At 41.1% G+C, this 27,796-nt stretch overlaps 1 protein-coding gene across 2 annotated transcripts in view; it reads left to right on the top strand.

Moving 5' to 3' along the window:
- The window catches only part of LOC140106764 (pregnancy zone protein-like), a 60,305-nt gene extending 32,763 nt beyond the window's left edge, over positions 1-27,542 (top strand). The window contains exons 19-37 of one of the 2 annotated variants that reach the window (XM_072131382.1): positions 1,841-2,066; positions 5,544-5,664; positions 6,754-6,875; positions 8,173-8,224; positions 10,065-10,148; positions 10,271-10,447; positions 13,036-13,114; positions 16,313-16,469; positions 17,541-17,609; positions 17,962-18,124; positions 18,673-18,842; positions 19,173-19,388; positions 19,822-19,940; positions 21,005-21,095; positions 21,813-21,881; positions 23,555-23,657; positions 25,007-25,048; positions 26,222-26,356; positions 27,410-27,542. In XM_072131382.1, the coding sequence (XP_071987483.1) occupies positions 1,841-2,066; positions 5,544-5,664; positions 6,754-6,875; positions 8,173-8,224; positions 10,065-10,148; positions 10,271-10,447; positions 13,036-13,114; positions 16,313-16,469; positions 17,541-17,609; positions 17,962-18,124; positions 18,673-18,842; positions 19,173-19,388; positions 19,822-19,940; positions 21,005-21,095; positions 21,813-21,881; positions 23,555-23,657; positions 25,007-25,048; positions 26,222-26,356; positions 27,410-27,435 (2,221 nt within the window). In that variant the 3' untranslated portion in view covers positions 27,436-27,542. Of the gene's footprint in view, positions 1-1,840; positions 2,097-5,543; positions 5,665-6,753; positions 6,876-8,172; positions 8,225-10,064; positions 10,149-10,270; positions 10,448-13,035; positions 13,115-16,312; positions 16,470-17,540; positions 17,610-17,961; positions 18,125-18,672; positions 18,843-19,172; positions 19,389-19,821; positions 19,941-21,004; positions 21,096-21,812; positions 21,882-23,554; positions 23,658-25,006; positions 25,049-26,221; positions 26,357-27,409 lie in introns of both variants that reach the window. The other variant, XM_072131381.1, reaches the window with a different exon arrangement.
- Positions 27,543-27,796: the final 254 nt, after the last annotated feature.

The following is a 27,796-nucleotide window of genomic DNA, read 5'->3' as shown; positions in this document are numbered from 1 at the left end:
AGCGAAGATGGGATTTTGCTTTACTACTGCAGTCCCACAGAGACAAATGGAGGGGACAGACCAGTGTTACTACAGATTCATTAATACCACTAATAGTGACCACAAATTAAATATACATTGATGTGGGAGGAAGTTGTTTCAAAAAGTCTTTTTATTGGAAATGTCAGGAAGGAAATTGTCAGGATTCCGGGTTATTGAACCCTCTGGACCACCATAGACGATGACACAAGCCGACACCTGGGACCGGAATCTAAGTGGCACCCTGTCTTCAACAAGGCCTGCCGCAAAGCAGGATGGTCTTGCTGCGGCGTGGTACCACGAGGTCATTCAACAGGTGCGACTAGCCCGCGGTTGCATTGAAGGTCGAGGTACTGAATCAGCAGGTAATCTTGTGGTCAGGGACAGACAGCAATACAGGTGGCAAGAATGCAAGGTCGGAGACGGAGCAGGAGGTCAGGGCTGGCAGCAAAGGAGAAAAGTCTGGATCAGCGGTGTGCTGGCCCTTTAAATCTGCGAGTGCCAGCGAGGACGCGCGTGCTAGCCAGCCGGGACAGGAGCAGGATCGTGGAGAGGTGAGTGAGCTCGGAATGGGGTGCAGCCACGGAGAGGGACTCGGGTGTGCCTGGGATCCGAGACGTGGATCACAGTAGCAACCGTGACAGAAATCAGGTAAAGAATTCAAACATATCAGTCATATAGGTGGGGATTTCATAAACAGTGATGTAATGTAAATATAATATAAAGTAAATATCCTAAGGCTCCATATGTATCTAGGGAAGCATTTAGGATAGATCTTCCTTCAATCCAAACCTTAATATATAGTATATGATTAGGCAAATTAACTAATAGATTCCTGTAAATTTACGAGATGAGTGGAAGAGATAGAGGGCGAAGGGTATCTAGGTGGGGGGTGAAACTGGTAACATAAATGCTACATAAATGACAGACCTGTTAGTTTTAAGGTTATGTAAAGGAGATCGGTGAGTTATCATTCAGCAAGGAGGGACAACTCTAATCCTGGAAGAAGGAGGACCATGAAACCCATAACTCTCTAAATTGATTTCTCTAAATGTGATCTCTTAGGAATCAATCTCCTCCGGGCTGGCAATCTGTGCTACCAAGGGTTGTTATAGATTGTCTACGATGCAAAGGATTTAGGGATTTGGCAGCAAGAAGAAGTTTACGAGAACAGTAATCATCAGTCGGGGAGAGATTGTGGAGGAAGAGAAGCTTTGAGAGCGAAGTAGGAGACCCTGGGTACATTGACTGAAAAATCTCTATATCACATACCAATACGGAATAATTAAGGGGCAGGACCACCTAATATGGGAGTAAGAGCTGGGGTTCCTATGACATCGTAACTAAGTGTCCTGCCTGATAAGAAACACTTTAAAAATTGAAATAAACTTTATTTTAAGTTTCATTAAAATGTTTAGAACTAGTCTCGTGAAATAAGTACTTACTTGTCCTAAGGGTCCTGATATGAAGATCAGTTTAGGGCCAGGTAATCATCACAATGTTTCCTCCAATTCACCTCTTCCCGACGGCATGAGATGGGGGAAGATGGGACTTGGCTTTACTTCTGAAGCCCCACAGAGACGAATGGAGAGGACAGGCCTCTATAACTAGTGGCTCATTCATACCTCTACTGTTGACCAAAATACAATACACAATGATCTGGGGGGTGGGGGGATATGTAGTGTCAATATACAGCATATGAGACAAGGTCAATTTATTATTGATTTTGAGTAAAATTATTTATTCATTTGTAAATTGGATCCAGACCTTAAAACATACAGATATCATTATTTTATAAATGTAATTTATATATGTTTTACAGCTCTGATGGACACGCGGTAGTCAATCGCAAAACCCCTCACAGTGTCACTAAGTGGGTGACTGACGCCTTCTGCTTGGGGAAGAACGGTTTTGCCGCTGTCAGCAATGTTGAGCTCACCACATTCCAACCTTACTTCATAGACCTCATTGTCCCCTACTCTGTAGTACAAGGAGAGAGATTTACACTGAGAGCCGTGGTCTTCAGCTACGTGCAGAAATGCATTCTGGTAAGAAAAGTAACACCCACAAATACAAGGGTAAGAAGCCAATTTTAGAACATTTTAAGTTGCCCCAATTGGTCATGGTTTAATCATCTTTTAATTATCATTAATTATTGATAGAACACTTTGGAGTATTAACTACTGATATTTCTTACTTGTTTTGGGTGAGTTATTTGAAATAATTTTTCTGATCATGAATTATTTTTAATTTTTTTGTTTTTATTTGCATTTTTCTTTTTTTTTCACATTCCTATTAAATATTGAAATGAAATATTCCCAGTGATCTATCTTATATATGAGTGTGTTATGTTATGTATATCACAATTACTTTACTTAATATATTACTTTACTTATATACTTGTGTATAAGCCGAGTTTTTCAGCACAAAAAATGTGCTGAAAAACGTCCCCTCGGCTTATACACTAAGTCTATTACCAAAAAAAAATTACCCACTTAAAAAAATAAACTTAAATACTCACCCTCCGATGTCAGCGTGGCTCCCCGATGTCAGCGCGTCCCGTCTTCTTTCTTCTCCGCGACTCCTCTTCTCTCTTCTTTCTTCCATGTTTTCTTCGTGGCTGCGCATACTATGACGTCAGCAGCGGCCGCCTCATAGTATGCGCCTGCTAGAAGAAAACATGGCCGCATCCATGCCGGAAGAGTGAAGCGGAGCCGCGGAGAAGAATGAAGACGGGACGCACCGACATCGGGGACATCGGTAAGCCGCGCTGACATCGGAGGGTGAGTATTTAAGTTTATTTTTTTTAAGGGCCGTGGGGGCAGGCTGTATACTACTAGGGGCTGGCTGTATACTACTAGGGGCTTGCTGTATACTACTAGGGGCTGGCTGTATACTACTAGGGGCTTGCTGTATACTACTAGGGGCTGGCTGTATACTACTAGGGGCTTGCTGTATACTACTAGGGGCTTGCTGTATACTACATGGGGGCTTCTGTATACTACAGGGGGGCTGCTGTATACTTCTAGGGGCTGCTGTATACTACTAGGGGCTGCTGTATACTACTAGGGGCTTGCTGTATACTACATGGGGGCTGCTGTATACTACTGGGGGCTGCTGTATACTACTGGGGGCTGTTGTATACTACTGGGGGCTGTTGTATACTACTAGGGGCTTGCTGTATACTACATGGGGGCTGCTGTATACTACTGGGGGCTGCTGTATACTACTAGGGGCTGCTGTATACTACTAGGGGCTTGCTGTATACTACATGGGGGCTGCTGTATACTACTGGGGGCTGTTGTATACTACTAGGGGCTGCTGTATACTACTAGGAGCTTGCTGTATACTACATGGGGGCTGCTGTATACTACTGGGGGCTGCTGTATACTACTGGGGGCTGTTGTATACTACTACGGGCTGCTGTATACTACTAGGGGCTGCTCTATACTACTGGGGGCTGCTGTATACTACTAGGGGCTTGCTGTATACTACTAGGGGCTTGCTGTATACTACATGGGGGCTGCTGTATACTACTGGGGGCTGTTGTATACTACTGGGGGCTACTGTATACTACTGGGGGCTGCTGTATACTACTGGGGGCTGCTGTATACTACTAGGGGCTGCTGTATACTACTAGGGGCTTGCTGTATACTACATGGGGGCTGCTGTATACTACTGGGGGCTGTTGTATACTACTAGGGGCTGCTGTATACTACTAGGGGCTTGCTGTATACTACATGGGGGCTGCTGTATACTACTGGGGGCTGTTGTATACTACTAGGGGCTGCTGTATACTACTAGGGGCTTGCTGTATACTACATGGGGGCTGCTGTATACTACTGGGGGCTGTTGTATACTACTAGGGGCTGCTGTATACTACTAGGGGCTTGCTGTATACTACATGGGGGCTGCTGTATACTACTGGGGGCTGTTGTATACTACTAGGGGCTGCTGTATACTACTAGGGGCTTGCTGTATACTACATGGGGGCTGCTGTATACTACATGGGGGCTGCTGTATACTACTAGGGGCTTGCTGTATACTACATGGGGGCTGCTGTATACTACTGGGGGCTGTTGTATACTACTGGGGGCTGCTGTATACTACTAGGGGCTGCTCTATACTACTGGGGGCTGCTGTATACTACTAGGGGCTTGCTGTATACTACTAGGGGCTTGCTGTATACTACATGGGGGCTGCTGTATACTACTGGGGGCTGTTGTATACTACTGGGGGCTACTGTATACTACTGGGGGCTGCTGTATACTACTGGGGGCTGCTGTATACTACTAGGGGCTGCTGTATACTACTAGGGGCTTGCTGTATACTACATGGGGGCTGCTGTATACTACTGGGGGCTGTTGTATACTACTAGGGGCTGCTGTATACTACTAGGGGCTTGCTGTATACTACATGGGGGCTGCTGTATACTACTGGGGGCTGTTGTATACTACTAGGGGCTGCTGTATACTACTAGGGGCTTGCTGTATACTACATGGGGGCTGCTGTATACTACTGGGGGCTGTTGTATACTACTAGGGGCTGCTGTATACTACTAGGGGCTTGCTGTATACTACATGGGGGCTGCTGTATACTACTGGGGGCTGTTGTATACTACTAGGGGCTGCTGTATACTACTAGGGGCTTGCTGTATACTACATGGGGGCTGCTGTATACTACATGGGGGCTGCTGTATACTACTAGGGGCTTGCTGTATACTACATGGGGGCTGCTGTATACTACTGGGGGCTGTTGTATACTACTGGGGGCTGCTGTATACTACTGGGGGCTGCTGTATACTACTGGGGGCTGCTGTATACTACTAGGGGCTGCTGTATACTACTAGGGGCTGCTGTATACTACTAGGGGCTTGCTGTATACTACATGGGGGCTGCTGTATACTACTGGGGGCTGTTGTATACTACTAGGGGCTGCTGTATACTACTAGGGGCTTGCTGTATACTACTGGGGGCTGTTGTATACTACTAGGGGCTGCTGTATACTACTAGGGGCTTGCTGTATACTACTGGGGGCTGTTGTATACTACTAGGGGCTGTTGTATACTACTGGGGGCTGTTGTATACTACTAGGGGCTGTTGTATACTACTAGGGGCTGCTGTATACTACTAGGGGCTTGCTGTATACTACATGAGGGCTGCTGTATACTACTGGGGGCTGCTGTATTCTTCTGGGGGCTGGCAGGCTGTATACTACTGGGGGGGTTTGACCAATGCATTTCCCACCCTCGACTTATACTCGAGTCAGTTGTTTTTCCCAGTTTTTGGTGGTAAAATTATTGGTCTCGGCTTATACTCGGGTCGGCTTATACTGGAGTATATACGGTATGTGTAATGTAATATTTTCATTTGAATCGATTTAACTTTTTTTTTTTTAAGTATATTATTAGAATGATGATGATGATGATTTGTTTTTATTATATTTATTTTCCTTGCTCTTAAATGTTTTCAATTTAGGTGAAACAAACCTTCTTATTGATCTTACTTTTATTCTTGCTACAACAGATTGCTGTGGCATTGCAAGATTCAGAGGACCTCGCGGCAGTCAAGAACAAGGAGCAGGCCAGATGTGTCTGTGAGGGACATTCACACAGCTTCACCTGGGATGTTACAGCACTAAAACTAAGTAATTTATCCATGTAGATGTAAAGAATATGACTTCCTTGAGGAGTAACAATTCATCCGCATTTAAAGAGTTAACACCCGTAATCGGTGCCAGCTCTGATCATGAGTGTTACCACTGGGGAATGGGGGACTGACCTGAAGGCCAAGCCCAAATTTCTGGGTTAAGTCCGGTTCGCTTTGGGAACCTGAACCAGGAATGTCCTGCACAGACCTGAACATTATGGTTCAGTTCTGCTCATCACTACTTTATCAGAGCAAAGTTCCTACTTTGGTACTTAGTATCCTCCCAGCTTTCTTCCTAATCAGCTTTACACTCTGAAGTTTCTGTTATTTCGATCCTACCAGCCACAAGACAGAAGCTCACTGAGGTTTCCCAGAATTCTATGGGCAGGGAAGGTGGGGTGGAGATTTACAAGAGCAAAGTCTCCACCCAACAGTTGAAAGTGCACAAAAAAGCTACAATAAAAATCATTCCACCCCCCTAACACACCCTCCACTCCCCTCCATGCCCAATTGGTGTGGAGGTGGGAGGAAAGGTGGAAAATTTACACTCAAAGGAACACTAATTCGTTTTAAGTAGATATCTTAAAGGTAGTAATTTTATTGAAGATTGTTAGTACAAAAACATGTCCATGCCTTTTAAGAGGACCTGTCACCCCATTTATTACTAAAGTAAGCAGCTCCTAGTGCTTGATCAAACGCCGCAGTGTTAGAGTGATAGCCTCCGGTAACGCTATCAAACACTGCAGCGGGGTATAGTGTAATCATCGGACAGCTTGCAAAGCTGTCCGATGTATTCATGAGGGGGCGGTCCGAGGCGCTGACTCTACCCCGGACCGCCCCGCTCGCTCCATAGGCCGGCATTGACTGCCATGCGCTAGGCGGCAGTCACCGCCCCTAGTCACGCCCCAACCCGCCCCCTCATGAATACGTCGGACAGCTTTGCGATCCTATAGATCATTTGTCACAGGATAATTGCAAGGATTCAATTGTAAACACGTTCACTTGATCTTTGTCCCTATGTTCTGAACCAAGTCAGTCATTTAAGAATAAAATACTTCAATATTTTTCTATGTTTTTATTTTTACAGAAACGTTGAACATACATGTGCACAGCGGCTCTATAGAGTTGGATGGTAAATGTACTGAGGACAATTTACTGATAAATAAACAGCAAAGGGAAGATTCTGTTGAGAAAACCATTTTGGTCAAGGTGAGCTGTGATCTGGAAAATATATGAGCAAATATCCAATCCAATAGTGGTGTAGCTTAAAATGACCTTTGTATAGGTGGGGGAAGGGTCGGCTCCAGGTTTCAGTAGGCCACTGGGTGACAGAGCCTCAGTGGGACCCTTTGCAGTAAACTCACATGGTGACATTAAAAATTCAGAAACTAAACCAGTCTCATATTATCTAAAATATTCCCTAGTTTATCATTCCAAATAGCCCCCTCATGGGTATTTTATATAAGGTCCCATCACCCCTATGTATTCATTAGATACAGTCCCCCTCAGCCCCATGGATTCCTTATGCACAGTCTTATGTGGGCCCCAAAGCAGCTCTAGACTCTGGCACTTGCCCGGGTATGCCTAGTCCTGGCGCCGGCCCTGGGTGGGGGCTTACCTGGACTGCAAAGAAAATACAAATGTCAGCAAATGCATTTGTATACTTTGAGATTTTAATGCCTCCAAGAGATCTTTTTCCACAACTAAAATGGCTTTACTTCAATGTTCGGGCTACTGTGTATGGCTAGTTTTTGGTTGATAATTGCAGATAGTTGTAAAAACTGTTATTTTCTGCTCTAATTTTTTTAATGAATTATATAATGGTCATATTCTCTTTTCTGTCCCATGTGCACAAATTTATGAGCGGTAAAACCCATTTGCTAAATTGACCAAATCTCCAAATTCTCCTAATTGTTCTTAAAAAAATAACCAGACCAAAAGAAAATTCCTTGGCAATTACTCCCCAAGACACAGAGTATACCCTGACAGCTTTACTCCTCACCAAGCTCTTGCCCTTTGTTAGAGATTTTATCCAGGGCTCCAAAAACCCTTCCTCAGTTGTAAGGTGATTACCAGATTATATAGGTTTTTGTTCCCAGCGTTGGGATGAACAACACAGAAAGACACAGACAGCTGGTCGTAAATGTACTCAATTACACTTTATTCAGGGTGCGCAGCCATGTATATAGAAAACAGAAATGCTTTATATAGAGCGTGAAAAGGTGATAAAATACTGAAATACTATAGGTTAGCTTGAATATACTTTGAGCACCTCCCCTTAAGGTATTTTCCCAAAGTAATGTTGTAATGCTCTAAGTTTCATTTCTTCTAAAAAGACACTGTTCTCCCAGGAAGATGGTGTTTGAATCATGAGATGGATGACGGTGAGCAAAATGGAGTTTGGGTGAAAAAGATGGTGTCTGAGAGAAATATGATATCTCTCACACCTTCTATGTCATATCCCTACAATTGAAGAAAATACATTTTTATCTTTGCTTTATATTAGGCCAGGGGTCGTGAAGAGGAAAAAATCCAGACTTTCCTTATATACCCACCAGGTAATAAAAACACAAAAAACTTTGGCACATTTTTTATTTTATTTGTATCATAATATATCTAGTATACAGCATGCATGGCAGTTTTATTGATTTAGCTTCAGTGTAATGCAAAAGTCAAAGGCTGAAGCCCATGTATTCAGACACTTTAAGAGGTTTAACCAGTGGTGCAACTTGAAACTGAGGGGCTCCAGTGCAAAGTCTGTGCCAGTCCCCAAACTATAATGTATGGTTTATAGTACAAGCCTTCTCATATAGGAAAGTCACATTTTATGGCCCCTTAAGCCTTTTGGGCCCCATTGCTACTGCACCTTCTGCTCCTCCTCAAGTTACACCCCTGGGTGTAACCAAGTTATCGTTGGTTATCCAGATAATAGATCCCTCAATATGTAATAAGTAGTCGTGGTATTGTAACCAATATACTTATAGAGGTTATCTGAGTTTAGGAATAATTTAGGGCCGGGCTGGGGCGGGCTATTTAAAATAAATGAATGTGTACTTACCACCTCTGGCACTGCTAATGTCCTGCGCCGTGGTCCGTCTGATCTGTGTGCCGGTTTATTTACAAGGCCAACCGGAAGCTCCCATCCGACACCATCTCCCAGCTCCCTACAATGCTGAGAGATAGGGACGGGCGGGAGGAGCTGCCCGGAAGCTCCCTGTGCGCAGTTTCTGTGCCCCTGTAAACAAACAAGGGCATGGATCAGACGGACCGCGGCGCGGGACTTCAGCTGCTCCGGAGGAGGTAAGTACATGTTTATTATTTTTAAATAGCCCGCCCCAGCCCGGCCCCCAGCAGGACCCAGCAGAAAGCCGTCAATACATATGTAGCTGTCATAAGTGTCAGCATAGTCACCACTACATATAATTTTTGACTATAGAATTTACTTATATATTTAAAAAATATTCTCAATCCATCAATGTCGGAATCAAATATACCTATCTAAAAAATGACTTTTACATCCATATAAAACTTAAAAATACATTCAAATTGTTAGCTTCATGCTGATATTTTAGTGGAACGTATTTTCAATAAGTTTGGTATTGCATAGTCCATTGGAGTGAATCAAGCTTTTCCATGTTTAGCTACTGTAAAATGTAAAGCCGCACTGACACAGATGTGGTAATGCTGTGCAAAACAATGAAGGACCACAACCACTTTCTAATCATTGTGATGATTGGTTGGGAGGGCATTTCACTCCCTAGGCTTATACTCAAGTGAATTTTTGTGGTAAAATTAGCCACATCGGCTTATACTCGAGTATCTTATATGTGACAATATTGAATTTTCAGTTAAAAATTTAGAAAATGTAAAAGTGACCGTTTCCACAAGGTTGGGACACGGCTTTAAGGAACCCATCAGCAGACATTAACTTAATACACTAGTATGATTTATTTAATAAAGTCATGGAGTTTAGCACTGAAGTCAAGCTCTCCCTGTCTCAGAAGGCTCAGTTAGTGATGACCCTGTGATGCCGAGCTGTTGATTACAGTAGAGAGGGAAATTCTAAGGAAGAAAGAACTTGACTTCAGTGTTGACCTCTACACCCCCTGGCTTTATACAACCATTTGACATCTTTCCATAATGAATATATGCATGATGACACCACACTGGCTCATTAAAGAAACATGATCTGAAGGTGTTTAGCTGCTACGGCTACACTGGTAATGGTTTACGGGTCACTTTCTTTAAGAACCCTTTAAGAAAAATAGCTTTCCACTATATTATAAGTCATCTTCCCCATATTTTATATTTACTGTACCGTGGGTATTGATTTTTAATAGGGATTAATAATTATTATGTGAGTATTAATTTTATTTCTAATGTTTTCCTTCATGTCAGAAGATAAAGAGGATATCCATATCACCTTGGCTCTACCAGAAAGATTCGTAAAAGGCTCAGAACGTGCACACATGCTCATTATGGGTGAGGCGTCTTCAGTCATGTCTCTTATCTATTCCTGTTCTTTAAACTTGTACTTAGTAGTGAAGTATAATCTTACAGTATATATTGGCTTTCTATGTGTCATTTATAACCTGTTTTGCCAGGTGACCTCATGGCCAATGCTGTTTTCAATTTGGAGGATATCTTCTATCTTCCTGATGGATGTGGAGAACAGAACATAGCAAAGATGTCTAGATATCTGTACACAATGGATTATCTTGATAACACAAATGAATTGACACCTGAGCGGAAAGCGAATATTGTAGAAGCACTGGTTAAAGGTAAGTAAGGATTAGGATCTAGAGGGATATTATTATTTTTATTCTCTCTTGAAAGTCTAAACTCAAAGGGGGTCATTTATCTTTAGTCAGGACCTTTGTGCGTGTCTTTTCTTGTTTTTTTCCGATTCATTCAAGAGTTTATTGAGTATAATAAACCAGATGTGTGACACTGTATCTCCCGTGGACCCACAATACCAGCACCTATCCAGGACTGATGGAAACCATTTATATAGAAGTGAGGGTACCCTATACTACCTAGTTAGAATCTTGTAACTGGTCTCCTGGTGCTTGGAGGCTATAATTGCCCTCTGAGCCAGAGAAAGCATTTTGTCCACTGACTATCAGAATATTTTCCCTAATTGTGTTTCCCATGCCTTACAGAATGATGGCGTAGATGAGCGGTTGGGGTTGATTAATAGTTTGTATGTCACCGAAAGGGCATGAGATATGTGGGTTGGTGCCGTACACATCTGTGCAAGAGTTGGGTGTGCATCTTAATGAAGTCATGAAAGTGTTGCAGTTGAAAATATTGATAGTGATGAGTGGCAGTCGTTGTGCTACCTGTGAGAAGTATGGATATCGGCTGAAGAGTGTTAACTGAAGGGGTTTATGCTGCGTTCCAGAGAGAAAGTGACTTTTTGAGAGGCCTGGCAGGAATAAAGGATAATCTATGATGGGTGTGAGTGGCCCCTGCATATCCACCAAGGAGTATCGCGAACCTAGACCTTTCAAAATGTGCAGTGTGTGTCCAGTGGAGAACGAGAGGGGAGTAGAGCCCCTAGGAACCAGTTCCAAGGGTGTGTAGAAAGCTCCCTGGGACATACTTTGCGCCAGTAATACCCGAGCCTCAGAACGTTTGTGATGAAAGAAATCGAGCAATCTAGTGTGAGCAGCGGACGGCCCATTCTTCCCCTATCTTTTGGTAAGATCAGTGTGTCCCTTTTCACTCTAGGGCGGCCTGGGAACCAGATGAAATTAGTGAAACCCCTTCTAGTTCTCTCCCAGAAGAAGGTGTGGATAGCAATGGGGATGGTTTGCAGGAGATATAACAATTGTAGAACGAGGGTCATTTTAAGGATATTTAGGGGATTCAATCAGTTAGCTATAAGCTTGGCATACATTTTTAAATTGACATTAAACAGGGAAATAGGTCTGTAGCTTGTACAGGATTGAGGGTCCTTGCCTGGCTTAGAGATAACCTCGACATGTGCCGAGGTGGCCTGTGGGGGAAAAGGACACTCCGGGGATACAGTATTGAATGCTTTCAGTAGGACAGGGTCTCAGTATTGAAAGTGTTTGTTGAATTTTCTGGAATAACCACTGAGGGAAGGGACTTTCACGACCACATCTAATTCTGTTGACGAGAACGGTTCTTCTCAAGCCGACAGAGTTTCTGCTAGGGGTAGGGTAAATGGGTAGGGGGAGGTGGACATGTACCTCGGGTGGGGCATAGAAGGAATAGTCAAGCTCTGCGTGGAGAGGAATCCCTGTCCGAGGGATGCTGTAATCCTCCAGGAATCACAAAGATGTAATTGCCAATGGGCTCATTTTACCTTTTTTGCACTGAGTACGCGATACCGGATGGAAAAGTCACAAATTAAAGCGCAAATATATCATGTGCCCAAAAAAGTTGCAAAAAGAAAAAAGGGAGAAAACTTGAAGATAAATGACCAAAGTCTCACCACAACAACCCCTGCAAGGTTATATGAATGTCATAGACGGGTCACCACTACTAACAGTCAGCTAAGAATCAACTCATTTGCTTTGGTGAGAGTGCGACCAGTTGCATTCGTAAACAGGTTGACGCTAATGAGTCAACGAGGGTCATTTATTATCACCTATTAAATTCCCCCTTGTGCCTTATTTATGAAGTGTCACAGTTTTGGTGGTTATCCAACACTCACAACTTGTTCTGCACCACTTGTGAATCCGACACTTTTCTGCCGCTTCTTTTATTCCAACTGATTTTGTGGCGCCATTTTGGATGCACTATTAGAGCAGCTAAAAGCTGGTCTAGGAAGTTCTATTTTACCTTTTTGAATGGGGGGTTCTTAACCTTTTGGTTTGTCCACCAAATCATTCAACCCTTGTGCGACAAACTTCTATGACATTGTAAGATATTGCATGTTTCCAGCGCCAACCAACGTCTTTTTGAGCTGATAATAATAATCCTTAATTTGAGTTTTGTATCTACCGTACTCTCCATGTAAGCGGGTCCTCCAGTTTCCTCCCACACTCCAAAAACATACAGGTAGGTTGATTAGATTGTGAGCCCCATTGGGGACAGGGACCGATTTGGCAAGCTCTGTGCAGTGCTGCATAATCTGTGTGCGCTATATAAATAAAGGAATTATTATTATTGTTATTATTAATATTAATTTCTTAGTGCTTTACAGATTATGGAGATGCAGTGATCTTCCCCCAGTGGTAGCTGCTCTGAATGTGTGTCTTTGATATAAGTAGTGCACTCTACTAAATTAATTACATGTTACAGTTCAAATTTTTCATAAAACAGGCTTGGAAATAGAATACGATAATGTAGTTACTGTAAATATTCATTAATATTTTATGCTTTAAATTTTCTCTAGGTTACCAGAAACAATTGACATTTAGATCTGACATTGGAACCTATGGTTCTTTCCAAGACGACGATAACATTAACTTTTGGTATGTGCAAAAAGACCAATTTTCTAATAAATAATATTAAATAGTAATGGAATTTCTTCCACATTATATGAATTTTTTATTATTTGGATTTGAGTAAACAGTAGGGTTTCTGAAATTTAAAGGCTGGCTTAAAGGAAATCTCCCATCAAAATCCATCATGGTAAACCAGGGACATTACTCATAGATCCAGGCACCGTGACTGTGGTGATCTCCTTATATTTGTTATCCGTGGCCTTCTGCCTTCTGAAAGCAACTTTTATATTTATGCTGATAAGAAGGGCTCTGGGGGCGTTACCAAAGCTCTTCCATACTTTGGCTTCACATGCTCTTTTATTTTGCAGGAGAACACTCCCAATGTGAGAGATTATTTCAGGCAGAGGGTGGGGGAGAAGTGCTAAGCGAGCAGTAGTAGACAATGTAAAATTAAATAAAAGAGGATATTCCAAATCCATGTTAGAATGTGCCAGGGAAAGAGCCAAAACAGTGGATAGGAAAAATGTACTCAAAAGAAAAAATATACCTCCACTGGGTAACACCACTAACAATGTGCCTACCTTTAGTACTCCTTACAGCCTACAGTTTAATGCCATCAAAAATATTATCAAGAAATATATTCCAGTGTTAAATCAGGATACCATATTATGTGAAATTATGAAAAATGGGCATAGAAGTGTCGCTAAACGGGGTAGAACACTAGACAACATTCTATCACCAAGTACAGTTAATACTGAAACCCACATCAATACATGGCTATCAACAAAAGGGTTCTTTAAATGTGGGGGTAATCGATGTACAGTAATGTATGCTGCCTAGCCTTAAATAAAACATTACAGTACAGTTTAAAGTAAGCGAAGAGAAAATCAGTTCGATAAGGACGTTCATCAATTGTGACACAAGATATGTGGTTTACAATATTTTATGTACATGTTGCCAGGTCACATATGTAGGCTGTACAATACAGAAATTAAAAACAAGAATTGCCCAACATCTTACCAGTATTAGGAATGGAGATTCGAATGCTTCAGGAGCAGCTAGACACTTCATTGAGATGCACAATAAAGATCTGTCGTGCTTCCGCTTCTTCGGCATGGAAAGAGTTAATCGCCCAGCCAGAGGGGGTAATTGGAGGAAAGCCCTTCTGAAAAGGGAAGCTTTCTGGATATTGTCCGAAAATGTCCGATCTATCAAAATATAATTACGTTTTTTCGACTGCGTTTAACCTCGTAACGGAAAATAGCGTTCAAAGTCAAAAATGACATTTTTTTGCCATTTTGGAAAATATTAAAAAATTAATAAAAAGTGATCAAAAGATCGCACAGTCCTAAAAATGATAGCAATGAAAACGCCATCAAAAGTCGCAAAAAATGACACCACCCACAGCTCCGTACACCAAAGTATGAAAAAGTTATTGCCGCCAGAAGATGGTAAAATCCCAAAAAAAATTTTTGTACAGGAGGTTTTCATTTTTTTAAATGTATGAAAACATTATAAAACCTATACAAATTTGGTATCCACGTGATCGTACCGACCCAAAGAATAAATTAGACATGTCATTTGTGGCACACAGTGAAAGCTGTAAAATCCAAGCCCACAAGAAAGTGTCGCAAATGTGTTTTTTCACCATTTTCACTGCATTTGGAATTTTTTTCCCGCTTCCCAGTACGCGCCATGGAATATTCAATACCGTCACTACGAAGTGCAATTTGTTGCACAGAAAATAAGCCATAACAGAGCTCTTTATGTGGAAAAATAAAAAAGTTATAGATTTTTGAAGGTGGGGAGTGAAAAATGGAAGTGAAAAAACTAAAAAAGGCCAAGTCGTTAAGGGGTTAAGGCTTTGTTTTAAGCTGAAACGCGTAGGTCGTATACCTGCACCTTGTTAGCACATGCTTAGTGCAACATTTTTAATGGATACCTAATAAAACTATTTGATTCTTATCCTAACGTGCTCCGGCTTTTTTGAGAAAAATTTCTTGGACTTTAGTAGACAATGTAACAGCCCTTGAAGCTAAAGCATGACCGGTCTCTTTTAACATCCACCAAGCCCTTCTGATTCATTAGCATAATTATAAAAGTTGATTTTAGAAGGAAGGAGGCCATAGATAAATATAAGAAGATACCACAGTCACGGTGTCAGGATCTATGAGTAAGTGTCCCTAACTTATCATGATTGATATCCTTTAAAACACAACTATCTGGTAGTATCGAGGCATCACCAATAAATAAATACTTTTAGACTACATTCAAACTACTTCTGTAGCACCAAAGCAACCCTTGGCAGTGCCAAATATTGCCAGATATTTACCACTAGAAGAATACCACTACCCCCTTTCTCAAGGATCTCTGTATCAGAGGAGCCATTTTGGAATATGTGGAAAAAAAAATCATAGGAAAGATAATCTGTGAGCACCCTGAAAAAGGACACCCAAATACAAAGACAGAATGAGGCACTATCCCAATCTGCAGTAGAAAAGAAAGGAAATTTCTACAAATTACACTCCAATGTATTGTATGGGACTCGGACTAACCAACTGGTGGATCCAGTGGTGGGCCCCTGAGCTTGTTGGGCCCCAGGCCAGACATTAGTATTACCATTACGTTTCTTTAAACAGATGCTCAGCATACAGCCATCCTATGTATTCATATAATTGTATGCCAAAAAAGATAATAATAATCCAAAAAAAAAAACAGCTGATCATTGCAGTCTGGGACTATAGTAACATACAGAGAGCTTCACCAGAGGTCACAGTGGGCAGAGTGGTCCATCTGTAACTAGGGGCCGTCTTTAAGTCGGGTGTCCTTAAGTAGGACACCTTAAGTAATATGAATAAATTATAAAATGTACATGTAGCTGTACTCTGATAGGCCCCCAAGGTCAAATGCCATTGGTGGGAGCTAGGAATTCCAGTGCAACATGATGTAACCAGTGCCATTACAAAATGTAACTTGTTTAGTCAGAACCAAGCCCTCATATGGTTATATTAAATCTAAGTAATTATTAGATGAAAAAATGTGAGGCTTAAAACGTATTGTTCATTTTGTGATTATGACATAATTTAAGCTTATATTGTGCAGTAAACCAGTGATCGATGATTTGGACAGTAGCAATTTTTTATCTGATATTAAAGTTGTGGCCTTTTTTTAATGGTTTTCCCCCAAAATTTTTTTTTGTAACTAATGTATTATACCTCTTCATAGGATTACGGCTTTAGTGGTCAAGACTTTCAGCCACGCTCAGAACTGGATCCACATTGATGAGAATGACATCCAGCAAGCTGTGAAGTGGCTGCACAAGATACAATCACCTGATGGCTGCTTCCAAGACCAGAGTGTTTACTTTAATAATAGACTAGAGGTGAACATTGTTTAATCACATAAATTGCTTGTCACATCAGTCAATATACTAAAGAAAAAATGGAGGTGCATCTATCTATATTCTACTTAAAACTGTGCATACTGATCATGTGGCCCCACCATGGGCTCTCTACAATTGACTGGTGACAGTTTCTTATAGCCTATGCTGATTTTAAAAATGCCTTTGTCAACATTCTGAATCGTTTCAGTACTTTATAATAGTTTTATTCACATTACCTGACTCCCTCCCAGCAACGTGTGGCGAGTCCTATGGGAGGGGCAGCTGCAGCCTGTGTGTGCTTGTGTTACTCTCTTCTCCTCCACACCCAATAAGCTCCCTCCTCCCTTCCTGTCATGTGCATTGAGCAGGCAGGGAAGGGAGGGGGTGGTGTGGAGGAGAAGAAGAATGAATGAGGAGACACACAAAAGCTGCACCTGCCCCCCCCCCCCCCCTCCAGGACCAGATGCTACTGACAGAGCTAGATAATGTGAATCAAACTTATATAAAGTACTGAAATGATTCAGAATGCTGATAAAGGCATTTTTAACATCAGCAAAGTATAGGCTACATGTACCTGTCACCGGATAAAAATGATATTCCTGATTTCCTTTAAATGGAAGATCCTGTTGTGGCCATACTTAACCATTCATGAATTATATGATCAAGCATATAGCACTTGCATCTGCTAAAGATGAAATGTTCTGTATGACTAGACGTATTTTCTAGAGCTATATAGCCAATTTTGGTTGTTGAATGTTAAAAAAAAGTTTCCCATCTACATTATTTCTGACATTTCCATAGGATATGTCATGAATAAATAATCGATTTGTGTCCTGCATCTGAGATGTCAAATCTATCATGGCAGGCAGGTAGCATATAGCCTCGGCAATTGGCTTCATTCCTATAGAGTTGAATGGGGAGCAGCTGTGCATGTGCAGCCCTCAATCGTCTCTGGCCAGGGTCATAAGACTCCATTCCAAAGACAGGAGCAGGACCCAGGGTTGATATGTTGATAAGTCATAAACAAACTAGAAGGGAAAACCCATTTAAACCTTTGTTTACTCATTTTAGGCCGATAATGACATGGCTCGTACTGCATATGCCCTGATCGCTCTTCTGGAACATAAAAGACCATACAACGTGAGTCACTTGATAATTGAGTAATACTACATGCCGATCTCCAAGAGCCATGTAGGTGTCCTGACTTCATATCAAAGAGGGTCCAAACTCGTGATTCAGTGTTGTAACCTTCTCAATTGAAGACCAGTCCACTCTTGGCCAACCAGATGTGCGTTCGCGTGAACCAAACTTTGCCAAGGTTTTTATAAACTCATGGTGGCCTTGGTACTATGGCAGGAAAGTTAACTCATAAGTTTGATCAGTTTCTAAAATAGGGAACCCATTTTTATCTCAGTCCTCCATGTGAAGGCCATCACATTTATAAAGTATTTTAGATCTTGTAGCAAACGTGATTTATTTATGTTCTTAATAGGGATCTATTGTGGAAGATGCCCTGAGCTGTCTGAGGAAGTCAACAGACCATGATACATCTTCATATACCCAAGCTCTTATGGCTTATGCCTTCACCTTGTCTGGAGACCATGAGCTGAGAGATAAGATGCTGAAGAAACTGGATGAGAAGGCCATTAAAAAAGGTAAAACATTACCAAGTCAGCACTGTAAAATGTACCAAAATTACTTGCCGAATGGGGTTCTCCGGGAAACAACAAATGTATCTTTAGGGTAAGGCCTTCAATGTGCGACTGGCAAGATATCCACATGTCAGCTGGACACTTTCAATTCAATATCCATCATGGAAATGCCAATACATATGTAGCAGAGACCACTCAATCGAAGACAACCCATCTATATATACGATAATGCAAACAAGGAAAAGACAAAAATAGTGCGTGCTCACCCTTAGCGCTGATCTCGTCAGGTGTTCAGATAGCTGTGCATCTATATATACGGTGGTCCTCAAGGATCCTCATCTCTTGTCTATGGATATATACATAATATTATATTTATTTTGACTGATACGTAATGGAAAAAAGAGGCTATAAGAATCTTGGACGTAGCTAGAAAATTTTGATGGAGTCATATTTACACTTAAGCTTTCCATCACTTGCTTATCTCAATATTCTTTATTTGTTATCAAAGATTTCATGTACAAACATGTTCTTTATTCATTTTTCCTAAACAGAGGGATCAAGATACTGGGAAACAGAACAGCATGTCGAAACTGGATCATATATTATCTTAGCTTTGCTTTCTGACAAGGCAACCACCACTAAAAATCTGGGCAAAATCGTTGATATCATTCATTGGATAGTGAGCCTGCAAAATCGATATGGAGGCTTCGATTCTTCTCAGGTTGAATTCTATTCAAAAATAAGATTACCTCTAGCAATACATGTATGCAGTTCGATTGAGCCTTCATGCTATAGCATCAACACCTTCTAATGGCCTCACTAAACTAATCTCACATTACCCTTGAGATCTTATAACTTTCAGCAGAGGAGACAAGCTAGAGGTGGTGTTGGTGCTGTGGATGTCAATTGCAGAATAAAATAAAGTCAAAACAATGAAAAATTGTAAACTGTAGCACCACAAAATCCCCAATATAATGAGTTTAACTTTTACAAGTTACATGATTGGGTTGCAAGTTTCATTTATGTAAATTCCTCCTCTTCTGTCCTGTAGGACACAGCCCTGGGTCTTCAAGCTCTGGCTTTGTATGCCAAACTGATCAAAAACAAGAAGGGAGACTCAACAGTGACCATTCGCTCAAAGTCTGGTTTCGAGAAAATTGTCCATGTGGACAAAGTCAATGGTCTTCTTCTACAAACAGTTGATCTTCCAGAGGTTCCTGGAGAATATACTGTTCATGCTACTGGTGAGGGCTACGTCTCCTTCCAGGTATGAACCAAGAATTTTGCTTGATTTACTTACATTAAGAAAATCCCATGACAAGAAGAGCAGCTTAAGAATAGTAATATCCTTTCCATGGTTTGGCTATCTTGTTATCTGGTTTTGTAAAAGGCCAGTTGCCTAGAGACTCTAAGGCCGGTGTCTATGATTTTGTGTAAGTTGTAAGTTTCTTCCATGACCTGAGGATGTGGCTACCATTGAATGTGGTCCTTTTCCATGGATTCTGAGCCTTAGTCCAAGAGTTGACCTGCCAAGTTCAAACCTTGATGAAAATAAGCCCTTGGCAATTCATAGTAATATAAGCTAGTAGTCCCATAATCGTCTGTAATGTCAATGCAACAGTTACTGTATATTTTGCTTACGTTGCCCATTAGTGATTGTCAGTTGTACATGTTATAATATGTGAGCCTTCGGTTTGCAGTCCCATGTCCATTACAACGCTCCTCCTGAGAAAGGCGAGTTTTCTCTCAAGGTGACCACAGAGCCATCTGTCTGCTCCCAGGAATCACAGAGGAGGTTTGATGTCCACGTGGAAGTCAGGTGAGATAACATTTCATTCCATTTAAGCTGAAAAAACTTGTCCTGCATCCACTGCCCACAATGAGTGAGTGGCAGCTTTCTCTCTATGAGACTGTATAAATGTAGAGCTTCCAGTCACTGTGCATGGGCAGACAAAGCAGAACTACAAGACTCTATCTTTGAATTCTCTCAGAAGTTCTACACAATTCACTTCAAAATACTCAAATCATCTAATATATAAAGCTGAGTGTATGTATGTATGTATGTGTGCATGTATGTATGTGTGCATGTATGTCAGTTAAAGGAATCTGCACCGTCGCGTTTATAATCACCAAACTTTGCACAGCCGCTCTCTGTGACTCAGGGGACGTCATAGACTAAGTTTCTAGCCGAAATTTTCACCCTGCGCTTTCCAAAATCCACTTATTAACCACCATATACAGAAGCCATTGTTTGCTGCTGCTGTGGCAGTTGGAAGCTGAGCCATGATTGGTTGCTGTTCTGCCACAGGTCATTAATATGAGCTCTGAGCTTTGATTGGTTACTATAGGCAATGAGTATAAGACAGCTTAGGTGTGAGGTAAGTATATGACTTACTATCATATACAGAAGCCATTGTCTGCTGTGGCAATAAGCAACCAATCACATCTCAGCTTCTATTTTGCCACAGGGAGAGTGAGTGACAGAGAAACAGACAGGGAGAGTGAGTGACAGAGAAACAGACAGGGAGAGTGAGTGACAGAGAGACAGACGGGAGAGTGAGTGACAGAGACAGGGGTGGCAGAGTGAGTGTAAGAGTCAGGCGGTGGAGCGTGAGTGACAGAGAGACAGACGGGGAGCGTGAGTGAGAGACAGACAGTTCTATTTTGTTATAGCTGAGAGCAGTTATTTACCTTCTTGGGCAACGCCGGGATCTACACCTACTGGAATAATATATTCCAAAGATCTAGCTCTAGATCATATGCTGCCCTCTGCTTGGTGACGTGCTATTGCCATGTTAACATGTTCTTCATTCTAATTGAATGCCAATGATTTACCATATTATATTTTTCATGTTTTTCATCTGAACTATTCATTTTTTGTAGTTATTCTGGAAAGCGAAAGTGCACAAACATGGTGGTGGTCCTGATTGAGCCTCTATCAGGATATGTTCCCGATAAAAACAGTCTTAAAGAGGTGAAGACTATTGGCTGGTATTAGAAAATATATATTGCAAACTGTCTCCAATTGTGAGAGATGTTTTGAGTTTGACTATGGGATGGTTGGTATGTTACCTATTAGAGATGAGCAAGTATACACGTCTGAGCTTGATGCTCGTTCGAGTATTAGCGTACTCGAAACGGCTCATTGCTCGAACGAGTATCTTGCCGGCTCGAGATTGAGCATTTACTTAGCGAAACACAGTGAAGAACAGTGAAGAATACAATAAAAACAGTGAACACAGAATCATTTAAGTGAAGAACACAGTGAAGAACACATAGCAGATGTTTCCGTACATCTGCTAACTTATCGGAAGAAACATGTGCCGAACAGTGTTCTTCACAATAGTATGTGAAGAACAATATGTGTGAAGAACACATTGCAGATGTATGGAAACATCTGCAATGTGTTCATAAAAGGCACTAGATGTAATTTGGCTCGAGAGCCTAGGTCAATATTTTGACTTGAATGAGTATCGGCGCCAGCGTGATGCGACATCCACAGTGATTTCACCGGAGTAGCCAGGTAGTCAGAAAGTGGAATCAATTTTTAACCATATTAAATTATTGGTCACTAAATATTAGTGGTTTGAAACATTTTTATTGTCTTTCTTTGATATCAATCTTGTATTGGGTTCTTGCTTTATTTTTATTCGGCCTAAATTTATTATATAATTTATTATTTTTTTGGTAGCTTGAGCAGAATCCAGCAGTGAGCAGAACAGAAGTTTCAGCCAAGAAGATTTCCATTTACATGAACAAGGTGAGCTATAGATTCAGTTTCATAATCAGTGGTCAATATTTTCTATTAACCCCTTCCTGCCAATGCGCTTTTTGGTTTCGGTGTTTCAGTTTTTTGCTCTCCTATTTAAAAAAAATAGAAAAGCTCTGGATTTTGAATTTACAGAATCATATGCATAGCAAAATGTACTTCCTAGTGTCAGTGTTTCATGCTGTGTACATGGAAGCTGGAAATGAAATACAAAAGCTGTGAAATTAACAAAAAAATCTGTATTACCAGGCTTTGTTGGCTCTGTCTTTCATTCTGCAATCCAAATGACACCTCAGGTTTGTTTATATGTGAAAACAAGCCTCATGCCCGTCCGGCGAGAAGATATTGGTGAGGAACATGAGAGTGTACAGTCCTTATGGGTGGAGATAAAGGGAAAAAAATGAATACAGTCGGTCCCCGACTTAAGGACACCTGACTTGCAGATTTATTGTTAATCCTGGTTCTTATGACAAACCAAAATTTTTTAAATCCAATTGAAACAGAGAGGAGAAAAAATTTGGCTGGGGTTACAATGATACAAGTACTCATCATGGGGGACTTTAATTACCCTGGTATAGACTGGGGGCAGAAACTTGTAGGTCCTAAAAAACCTTTTGGCAATAACAATAAGACAATTACCGGTCACAACTGCTACAAGACCCAACAAGAGAAGGGGGGGGGGGGCACTCCTGGACAAATAGGTCCTATGGGAGGAATGGGAGGACCTTAATAAATATTTTTAAAAGATCCTGTGCACGACATCTACCATTTGGGAATTAGCACAATAGAAACAGGAACTAACCAGTGTGGTTAACTAGTTCTTTATGGAGGGCATTGAACAAGAAGGATAAGGTTACTTAAGTTACTAAAACAATAGCAATGAGGTAGCAATGAGGCGTTACAGGATAATTAGATAAAAAATAAATTCTGTAAGAAACAGATGAAGGCAGCAAGAATAGAGACTGAAAGAAAAACTGCCATAGAAAGTAAAAATAACCCCAAACAGTAAAAAAAGTAAAAAAAGGACATTTATTAGGCCAATTTCTGATGAGAGTTTGCCTTTAAGGTCAGGTTCTGTTCCACAGGACTGGTGGTGCCAGTATTTAAACAAAGGTCTTAAAAGTGACCTGTTTGTCTAGCCTAGGTTGTTGGGAAAATATTTGAGGGGTTTGTTAGAGATGCTGCCCTGGAGTGTCTCACTGTTCATAACTTTATAACCCAGCATCAGCATGGGATCGGACCTGTCAAACTAATCTGAATGGCTTCTATAAGGAGGTAAGTTTTAGACTGGCTGTGGATGTTGTGCATCTGGATTTTTTCAGATACAGTGCCACATAAAAGGTTGGTACATAAAATGAGACTGCTGGGACAAGGGGAAAATCTGTGTATTTGGGGAAGCAATTGGCTTAGTAATGAAAACACAGGGTCCTCATCAATGGCACGTTCTCAGATTGGGTTGAAGTTACCAGTGGGGGTCACAGGGGTCAGTATTGCGACCATTTCTTTTTAGTTTTTTTTTATTAGTGACCTCATAGAGGGGTTACAAAGTAGAGTTTCAATATTTGCAGATGATACTGAGCTCTGTAAAGTAATTAATACACAGGAGGATAGTATAACATTACAGAGGGATTTCTTCTGCTAACGGTTGAATGTATCTTCTGCAGCTCACTCATGAAACTGAAAGCTTCACCTTTTCCCTGGAGCAAGAGACAATAGTAGAGAATTTGCAGCCTGCAACTATTGTAGTCAGTGATTATTATGATCCAGGTAGGTGAAAATATTACAGGATAAAGTAGATGATTTTTATAGTCCTCTTTACTATAATACTATCGCAATAAAGGTCAAATACATTTTTGAATTAATATGAATTGGGCCTTTATTTCAGTAATAGATGAGGTTTTTGGGATAGGATCAGCTTGAGTGATTTAATGGGACAGCACTGTATTTTAGCCAAAGAGAAAAGGATGGTGACCACACATAGTCACTACCACATGAAGTTGTTGAAGTCCCTAATTTCCCAATTGTTGGGGGCCCTGAGGGTCAGATCCCTAGAGATCAGAAGCTTAAATCTTGAAAATAAGTGTATAAAAAACCTCAAAGCTTAATGAGTTAGTCCACTTTAAACAAATAAATGTTCTAGTTTGTTTAATGAACGGTTACACAATTTTCCAATATACTCTATGTAGGAATTACTTGTGGTTTTCTAGATCTCTGCTTGCTGTCATTTAACAGGCAGCTTCATTGTATACTTCTAATTGATAAATACCTGTTCATGTGATGTCACACAAGTGTATGGCTTGTCATATCCCCGGTCATGTGATGTCACAAAGGTGCCCGACTCGTTATATCACTGGTCATGTGATGTAACACAGTTGCACGGCTCGTTATATCCCCGGTCATATGGTGTCACACAGGTGCACGGCACGTTATATTCCTAGTCATGTGATGTCACAGGTGCATGGCCATTATATCCCTGGTCATGTGATGCCACACAGGTGCACGGCTCGTTATTTCCCTGGTTATGTGATGTCACACAGGTGCACGGTTTGTTATATCCCTGGTCATGTGATGTCACACAGGTGCATGGTTTAGTAATGTCCCTGGTCATTGTATATGATATGTCACACAGGTGCATGGTTTAGTTATATCCCTGGTCATGTGATGTCGCACAGGTGCATGACTTGTTATATCTCAGAGTAATCAGAGCTGTGTATTATACCAAGCCATGCACCTGTGTGACATCACATGACAAAGGATAATACACCTAATGCACCTGTGTGACATCACATGACAAGGGATAATACACCTAATGCACCTGTGTGCCATCACATGACACCAGGGACTATTTTAGGAAGTAAATAAAGAAGCTTAGAGTTAAAGGACAATCAAGAAAAGAACTAGAAAGCTGGGAAGAATTGTTGCAGAAAGTATATTGGGACAGTGTATAACTATTCATTATACAAACAATTACATATATTTGTGAAAACTGCACGACCCGTTTCATCTTTCTCACCTAATGTACATTAATTAGTCTGTGTAACTTGTAATTATATGTAACTTGCATATACTACGGGTCATAATTTAGTACAATTTCTAATGATAATTTCTTTCTACAGCGGAGCATGCTGGGGTGGAGTACTACGCCCCCTGTAGTGGAGGTAAGGAATGATGCCACGATACTTTGAGTAGATAATATTTCTATTTGCCCCTCCAGTAACAACTGCGATCGGTGCTGTTAACTGTTTAAATGCTGTTGTCAAAGTTACCGGTAGCAATTAAATTACTGCATGTAATTGAGGAGTCGCAATCCTTTCTGTATGTTTGGGCACAGCAATTTAAATGTCAGCAGTGATCATGGGTGTTAACGGTGTGGGGGGAGGATTGAGCCAAACCCTAACTTCTGATGAAGTTCGACCTTTATCAAGCTAAATCTAGGCTAGTACGTGCGTTCACAGTTTAAAGAAAATCTACCATTTGATTTCATGTATTATGAACCAAACATACCTTGAGAATGCTGTAGCTACACTGGTGCAGAAACATATCTTGTTTAATCCCTGAGCTGAGTGGTTTTGCTGAAAAAACAATTATGACATTCAGGACCTGGGGAAGCTGGATTGCTTGCTTCTTGCAGTACATAAACACATTACACGAGCTGTCTGCACTGTCCAGACAGGACTGATCAACCTGGGCGGGATCACTCATACACAGTAGCTGGGGGATGGTGCAGCGATTGATTACTTCTACCTGTCAGTGATTACATCATTCTCCTGAGCAGTATAAGAAGAAAAGTGCTGAGCTAGGCACAGGAGCGACAGACTCATTTTATAATAGTTTTTTTCAGCAAAACCACTCAGCTCAGAGATTAAACACAATATGTTTCTGCATAAGTGTAGCTACAGCATTCTCAAGGTATGTTTGCTTCATAATGCATAAAAACAAGGTTTCCCTTAAATAAACCCTTTAAATTGAAAGTGGCCAGCATTTGTCATGGACAGTAACATGCTGGGAGGGTCTTTGCTACCAATTATGTCATCAGGGAGATACAATCCTCTACAAAATGAGGCAGTTAATGACACAGTGGGGGGGGGGAGGGGTTGAGCCGTATCCAGACATGAACTTCTAATGAAGTTTAGGGTTAGGTAGGGTGACCCAAACCCGCAAATGTAAGTATGTACCGGAGCTTTGCATTTCTTGGGTCCACTAACACCAGTCATGGGCATGTCCTAAAATGGAAGGGCAGAGTAGGAGGCCATCACCTACATGTGATTATGTCTTTATAGAAAATATTTAAAGGGATACCAAAAAAAACCTAATTCTTTGTCCATGTTCAGTTGTAGCTCACTGTGAAGTAAGCGCTGAGGAGAGAGCAGATTGTGGACACCCAGGTATAACAGAGGAGCAGTGTGTGGAGAGAGGCTGCTGCTACAACGCCATGGTCCATGGCTCCAAGTGGTGTTTTGCTAAAGGTATGGACTCACAGGGGCTTATTTACTAATGGTCCAGTGGCTGCATTACCATCAGGTTTTCCGACGTTTTCAGGGATCGTACAGCTAGACAGGGGTTTAGAAGGGGAGTGTGTTGCACGTGATCAGGTTTTGGGGCATCGGCACCGGCTTTCATGCGACAGAATTTGGTGGGCGTGTCGTCGGACGATCCGACTGATTCGGACAGAGCTCGGGATTTAAAATTCAAATTGTGTCGCAACCAATGCACTTACATGCACCAGGAAGTGCAGTGAACTCCGGCGGACCTGACCGGGGAGCGACACATGCAGGATATCGGGTACATGCTCATAGTGAATTGCAGCACAATCCATGATCGTTGGACATTCCGGATCGGGGATCGCAACGTGGACAGGTAAGTAAATGTGCCGCACAGTGTTTTTACTTTTTACTGTCTTCTGGATTTCTGCTTTGAAACTTACATACTAGAAATGTATTTTTGAAACTTTAAAAGCGGACACATAATTCTTGTTGCTCAAAGTTCATCATCCCGCTTTTTGTAAAGTCGAAGATGCTGCTATGTCACTCCTACAGTCTTATCAACCATAGAGACACTAGGGCTCTTATACGAACACTGCCTGAAGCTCTTTTACCAATTAAAGTAGTTGTTTGCCGATGGAAAATATTTGGGGTTGATCATACAATGTTTAATTTTTTTATGCAAAAGTTGCCAAAAGTAGTCAAAACACACTAATAAGGTGCAAATCCTTCCACTATACCTTATCACTGCGTAGTTTCTGCACTGGGTTTTGGCTCACAATAATTGATACAAAAAACTTTTTAAAGAACTGAGAAACGGTGAGCTGTCCCTAAATGTGAGTAAAATATAATAGTAATAGTATAAGTATATAGTAATAAGTAATAGTATAAAAGTAATATAAGAAGATTGAAAGTATGGAGTAAAAAAACGATGAACAAAAATTAAAAAAAAACAGCTAATTGACTGTTTGTCGTTGAAAATAAAGCATTTCCGCATGATCGCCTATTGATTCCATATGTATTTTTTATTTTTCATAGGATTTAAGAAAATAGAAAAACAGTAATGGAGGAGAAGCACCTGGATATTCCACCCCGTCCATGGAATAGTCAGAGACATGATTAATGCCTTCTGTAATGAGACACTCAATAAAAAAATGTTTCAACATTTGAAGTTTGTTTCACTGAATTAATTAAAACATAATACAGACGGTCCCTGACCTAAGAACAACCTTCTTACAAACGACTTCTAGTTACAGACGTAACTCTGGATGCTGGTAATCTACCATCATAACCAAGTTATGGACTGTCATAGATCCAGGCACCGAGACTGGAGTCATCCTTTATTCGGTATCCATGACCTCTTTCCTTCTACAATTTACAAAATTAAAAAATTTTGGAAGGAAGGAACCAATGGATAACAGATAG

Source organism: Engystomops pustulosus, chromosome 11 (genome assembly GCF_040894005.1).
Source record: "Engystomops pustulosus chromosome 11, aEngPut4.maternal, whole genome shotgun sequence".
NCBI classification, from domain to species: Eukaryota; Metazoa; Chordata; class Amphibia; order Anura; family Leptodactylidae; genus Engystomops; species Engystomops pustulosus.
The sequence above is the reverse complement of the archived record's forward strand: the minus strand, read 5'-3'. Positions and strand labels throughout refer to the sequence as shown.